This window comes from Zea mays, chromosome 5 (assembly GCF_902167145.1).
Source record: "Zea mays cultivar B73 chromosome 5, Zm-B73-REFERENCE-NAM-5.0, whole genome shotgun sequence".
NCBI lineage: Eukaryota > Viridiplantae > Streptophyta > Magnoliopsida > Poales > Poaceae > Zea > Zea mays.
In genome coordinates, this window is record NC_050100.1 from 184253640 (window position 1) to 184259712 (window position 6073).

The 6073-nt window shown below is 43.5% G+C and overlaps 1 protein-coding gene and 1 non-coding gene across 3 annotated transcripts; both read right to left on the reverse strand.

Annotated features, from left to right (window-relative positions):
* Positions 1-612: 612 nt before the first annotated feature.
* Positions 613-5777, reverse strand: LOC100272953 (uncharacterized). 2 transcript variants are annotated; one of them, XM_035967791.1, is made up of 4 exons: positions 5054-5777; positions 1844-2083; positions 1450-1495; positions 613-1147 (listed from the first exon to the last, which is right to left on the reverse strand). In XM_035967791.1, exons 1-4 carry the CDS (start codon positions 5585-5587, stop codon positions 873-875), a joined length of 1095 nt encoding a protein of 364 aa, XP_035823684.1. In that variant the 5' UTR covers positions 5588-5777; the 3' UTR covers positions 613-872. The 2 variants fall into 2 exon arrangements, with proteins under 2 accessions (XP_035823684.1, NP_001140877.2); NM_001147405.2 differs by having other exon boundaries at positions 619-1147; positions 1417-1495; positions 5054-5747.
* On the reverse strand, positions 2715-2918 carry LOC111589483 (U2 spliceosomal RNA). Its single transcript, XR_004849900.1, has one exon. It is a non-coding gene; the product is annotated as a U2 spliceosomal RNA (small nuclear RNA).
* Positions 5778-6073: the final 296 nt, after the last annotated feature.

Below are 6073 nucleotides of genomic sequence, written 5' to 3' on the forward strand. Positions count from 1 at the left end.
GACGTGGACCTTCCAGGAGCGATCTTTGCTCCCATGGTTAATATATAGAAAATTGGACGGTTTTCATAGAAGTGATTCCTCAGAAGCCGATTCTAACAGTCAAAATCCAGCGAGGAGCCAAAACGAACACACAATAGAATGGCAGTAGTAATCGAGGATTGTTGTTCATAATAAAATATCAAACAAAAGTTCAGTGAAGACAAAACCATGTTTCCCTCTTAACGCTATTTCTAGCAAACTACCTATCTCACTCTATAAACAAAGTCACCTACACTACAAACTACTACTGGAGTTAGCAAAAAAAAAGAGGATAGTTTCCACCACGTCTCCACATAAAGAAACTACTACACCCACTCCAATTTATAAGACATGGTTTAGCTCTCAAATTACACTTGGCCGCATTTCATTTATATCATATTTTTTATGATTATAAATCTATTGTTACTGAATAGTTCATTTGGTTACAGAACCAACCCTACCAATTTCGTATTGCAATAGCTAAACATTACTGGTCAATTGTTAGTCAACGATTGTCAAGCTTGAACCTTAATATGCGTATGTATGACACACTGGAATACAGAAGGTTACATGGTAGCATGACAGCAACCAGCAAGCCCAAAAGAGAACTGTTCCATATTTCTCTTATTTCCAGTTAAGAATTAAGGTCGCAAAAATTTGCGTAAAAATTAATACTGAGTTTGCTCAGTTACCCCAAACCCAAACCTGGTCAGAAACGAGATACCTGAAGATTGTACAAGGATTTGCCGAACAAAATGGTGAACTAAACCTACGAGAGGAGCAAATGTTTTGACAGGACTAGTTACCTAGTCCAAGAGATAAAAAAAAAGTTGTATTAAAGACACGGTTGGTTTCTAACCCAATTTGGCAATGACCGCATCTGTGACTTCCTGGGTGGTGCTGGTGCCGCCCAAATCTTTGGTTCTGTACTTGCCTTCTGCAATGACACGCTTAACTGCCGTCTCCAGCCGGTCAGCAAAAGATGGGAATTGCAAGTGCCTCAACATCATGGCAGAAGATAGCAGCAGTGCAACAGGGTTAGCTCTCTTCTTCTCCACAATTTTCTCATTTCCAACATTTCCTGCAGAAGCACCTTGCTCGAAGATAGCATGGTCCTGCCCCACATTACCTGAAAGATTCAGCACGTAAAGATCCACATGCCTTCCAAATATGTATATTGCATCTGCTAGTGCTCAAATACAAGTAGAAAACTTGCACAAGCTTGCTGTACAGAACTCATGAAAAAGATTACCGGCTGTATGAAAATAAACTCGTTAACAGATGCAGTATACGAGCAAAAAAAAATCACACAACAGCAGATGCAAATACAACTTAAACATAAAACTATGCATGCTATTTGGACGTGTAGGTTTCACACAACTCATATTAAAACTCTACCTCCAGGCATGACACCAGTGCCTCCAGCAATACCTGCAGCTACATTAGCCACCAGATTGCCATAAAGATTTGGGGTGACCTATAAAAGGAACAAAAAAACATGTTCAAACTCCACAGGTAATCAAAGTAAATCATCTGGAATCGTCAGATTATTCTGGAAAATGCGAGAGAAAACAAAGGAAAATATGAGCTTGGCAACACTAGGAACTAACATACTTTTATATCACATTTGCAGAGCATAGTACATTTCGTTTTTAAATAGTCCACAAAAGACCAGTATAAGATTGTAGGTATATAGCATGTGACATGTCCAAGATCATAAATACAAACGGTGTTGTAATTTGCCATTGTAGAATAAGAAAACCACATCAAACATCACCTAGGTGAGATACAGTGTCAATTAATTGATAAAAGTGAATACACATACCATAACATCAAATTGTTCAGGCTTTGCAACAAGCTGCATGCAACAGTTGTCCACAATGATTTCATTATATTGAATTCCAGGGTACTTCTTTGCAACCTCACGGCAAGACTCCAAGAACAAACCATCAGCAAGCTTCATGATGTTGGCTTTATGCACTGCTGTCACTTTCTTTCGATTGTTAAGGAATGCATACTCAAAAGCATACTTGGCAATTCTTTCAGAGCAGAACTTTGTTATCACCTAGCAAATCAACAAAGTGATAGTAAATAGTGTACTAAAAGAACTTGCAATACGTTCCACTTTCAGTGAAAAAGCGCTCCTGTAAAGAGAGGTTTATTACATTCCAACTTGTAAAAATGCAGATTTTCAAGATACCTGACTTTTGAGCAAAGATAAACCCAAAGAGAGTATTTGCAGCCAAGTCAGAACAGGGTACCACAGTCATAACACCAGCGTTACAAAATCTAAAGATTAAACCAATACCTGGACTTCAGGCCCAACATTCATGACATCAAAGAGAAATGTAACAGAACAGACTAAAAAATCAAGTTAATGAAAATAGGTTGGACAATACTGTGATATTTTTGGCAATTTACTAATATTACATCAGCCAGGCCATAAATTGGGCTACATACTAGGAATTTCAGTTCTTATCTGTTACTGCATTACTGACAGTTAGATGGGGGTGGATGAATGAATAACACTCATTAAGTTTGCTTGTTACAATTATATCCGTTGTTTCAAAAAGCACTAGGCACTAGGCAGACTGTCGTGTGCTACCTAATGCCTAGGAACTGCCTAACAGATTATGGGAGATTAAATTTTCTTCTGATCAATTTAAGTTATGTCACATTAAACTAGTACAATGCCCGTGTGTTGCGACAGCACACAATCATATACCAGTGCAACGGCTAGGCGACACGCAGGGGCCAGTGGCAAGCTAGTGTGCTGGACCCTCCCCGCAAACATATCCACAAAAATAAATCTAATATCATAGTGGACATATGATCCACATACCATTAAACTGATAAGAACAAATAGCACACTTTATCTTAGCCAAAAGGCAAGAAAAGGTACGAGTTGAAAAGGAGCCCTGTCCCTTTCCTATAGCTCGCTCGGCTGCTCATCCTTCTTCAGCTAGTGGGGTGGTACTATGTGGGAGCGTTGAGCTGCGTGCGGCTTTGTGTCGTGTTGTACTTCGGTGGTTTATCACGACCCATTGGTAGGCGAGAAGCGGGAAGAGAATCTGACCTACACACTTCGTGTGTGACGCATAACGCACGGAACTCGTGCTTTAAAGGAGTAGAGATAGAGAAGATATGACATGTATTAGAAGAATACCTTGACATTGTCACCTCTATGATTTCGAATACCATAATTCATCTTCATCCATCTCCAATAGTACAATTTTCTTTCATAGATCAATGCCAAACCCACTCTAATAATAAGAAAACACACACACATGCACAAAATGCCATGGCAAAACTCCTACATGCTAAGCGAGGTGGTGATGTTCTGTCTAGTGCCTAACACTACCTTTTGAAATAGATACTACTACAATGATAGTTACAAATGAACACAAATACTATTGTTACTATAGTAACGTGACTACATAATCTTCAATACAAATAATTCTGTATGTACAGATTAATCAAAGATTAGCAATAAATATTTAATATTCTTTGAGCAAAATATATCTGTTTACATACTATCAAGAATGACAGGATAACATACACCATTCACAATCATCCAATAGCTTTATAAAACACCTAATAAATTAAGTCCGTCTCACTTAATTTGGGGCTACACTTAAGCAAGTCACTACGAAATGTTGTATGAATTATCCAATGGCGCCGATATCACAGCCTCACATTCACAGAAGTAGATCAGCTTGCTGGACACATAAATATAATAAACTGCCAAAAATGCATCAGGCTTTTCCATACAAAAATGCAGAAATGCATTCATTTCTCAACTGAATGTCCACAAGCTGATACTAACATGCACCAGTCAGTATATTTCAAGATTAAACCATCAATATACCAATCAGAAACACTAAATAAGTATAGTAAGCATGTCGACCTACCATTGTATCTATCATATAAGGGCCACCCAAAAAGATTGCAAAATGATTTTCTGAAAAATTGTGATATCCTAGCCCCTGGGATGGGATGTCCTGGCCCAAGGCTTAATAGAATTAATAGTGTAATCATACCAACAAGGTGCATCTTCTTTTTCGGAAGCCTATCTAGAAAGAACCTCCAAGTTAAGCATGCTTGGCTTGGAGCAATTTGGGATGGGTGACCGACCGGAAAGTTTTCTCGGGTGCGCATGAGTGAGGACAAAGTGCGCACAAAAGACTCGTGTTGGTCTGTGGGGACAATATATCATCCTAGAGAGCTGCCAGGAGTAAGTACCGCCGGTCCAGGGATTGGACGGGGTGTTACAAGTGGTATCAGAACCGACCCTCGCGGTTTCACGGGCGTGTGTGGGCTAGGGGGTTCGGGTATATGGCGCATGGCGCATGTGGGCCCGGAGTGGTCACATGGCATGGCATATGACGGCACTAGACATACAGACGTGGCCAAGAGGGGAGGTTCCTGGATTGGGGTTGACCGACGAGGACGTCGGTCTTCTAAGGGGGGTGGATTGTGATATCCTAGCCCCTGGGATGGGATGTCCTGGTCCAAGGCTTAATAGAATTAATAGTGTAATCATACCAACAAGGTGCATCTTCTTTTTCGGAAGCCTATCTAGAAAGAACCTCCAAGTTAAGCGTGCTTGGCTTAGAGCAATTTGGGATGGGTGACCGACCGGGAAGTTTTCTCGGGTGCGCATGAGTGAGGACAAAGTGCGCACAAAAGACTCGTGTTGGTCTGTGGGGACAATATATCATCCTAGAGAGCTGCCAGGAGTAAGTACCGCCGGTCCAGGGATTGGACGGGGTGTTACAAAAATATATATATATACAATACAAGATTGCAGATTCAACTTCCTGATATAATTCTATCATCATGCATGTGTTCGCCAGCTCATCTGGAGACTGGGTGTGTATAATTCTACCAGTAACTAGAGCAGTAGAATCAGTAACGGTGTCACAGACTCACAGTATCTATAAGCTTAGCACATCTGGCCATATGCACGTATCAGCTGCCAGCGTGTCACACATTACATCAACAAAGGTAGAGCAATACATGGAATTTTCCATACCTTGAGACTCTCGACTACGCCAGGAACTACCTCATGCTCGAGCCCTGAGTACTCGCCCTCAGTGTTCTCCCGAATGACGACGATGTCCACGTTGTCGTGCCTGGTAGGCAGACCAGGGAGGTTGAAGCAGTTGACGAGCGCGGCGTAGAGGTCGAGCTCCTTCCGGAGCTGCATGTTGAGGGAGGAGACACCGCCGCCGACGGGGGTGGCGAGGCCGCCCTTGAGGCAGACCTTGTTGCGGCGGATGGACTCGATGACCTCGGCGGGGACCGTGGGCATGTCGCCGCGGACCTCGTATGTCTCGAAGTAGACCGGCGCGTGCATCGCCTCCATCACCTGCCGCACGGCGCCCGTGACGAGGGGCCCGATGCCGTCGCCCGGGATGAGAGTGACGCCGCGCGGGGCGCCGTCCCCCGGGCGAGGCATGTAGGTGACGGTGCGGCGGGACACGGCGCCGGCGAGGGGAGTGGAGGCGGAGGGGGAAGGCGATGGGGCGAGGAGGCGGCGTAGGAGAGGGGTCGACCGCCGCGCCATGACCGGGGGCTAGGCCGCTAGGGTTTCAGGGTGGATGCGATCAGGGGAGGGGGAGGGAGGGGGAGGAAGGCCGCGGTAGCGAGGATGCCAGGGGCAGGGACAGAACTCGAGATTCGAGAGGGCAAGGGGAAGAACAGGCCGCCAGGTTTCCGCGTTCTGCTGGGCTGCAGCTCGTTGGCTCGACTCAGCTCAGATATGTGAACGAGGTAAGCTCTAGCCTCTACCTCTCTCTGAAGTTAATTATTATGGCCAATTTAGAACGCATGAATTTTACAGAAATTGTATAGAGGTTTCTTAGAAATTTTATAGAAATTAGTTAAAACACAGAAAAAACGTAGAATTGGGGGGGGGGGGGACTTTGTTCTAAATAAGACCTTAGTCCCCTAACAAGTTGTTAGTTAAATTAGCTAGTTAATTATTAGCGACCTAATTGTTAATTGATATGTAGGTAAGTGAGCACACCGAAAAAAGAGCCCATGATCGCTG

Excerpts from the sequence above, each read along its gene's own strand:
- LOC100272953 (NM_001147405.2), bottom strand. The coding sequence starts at position 5,587 with ATGGCGCGGCGGTCGACCCCTCTCCTACGCCGCCTCCTCGCCCCATCG. Across the intron at positions 1,496-1,843 it reads CTGAACAATTTGATGTTATG|GTCACCCCAAATCTTTATGG; the intron begins GTATGTGTATTC and ends TTCCTTTTATAG. Across the intron at positions 1,148-1,416 it reads CACTGGTGTCATGCCTGGAG|GTAATGTGGGGCAGGACCAT; the intron begins GTAGAGTTTTAA and ends TGAATCTTTCAG.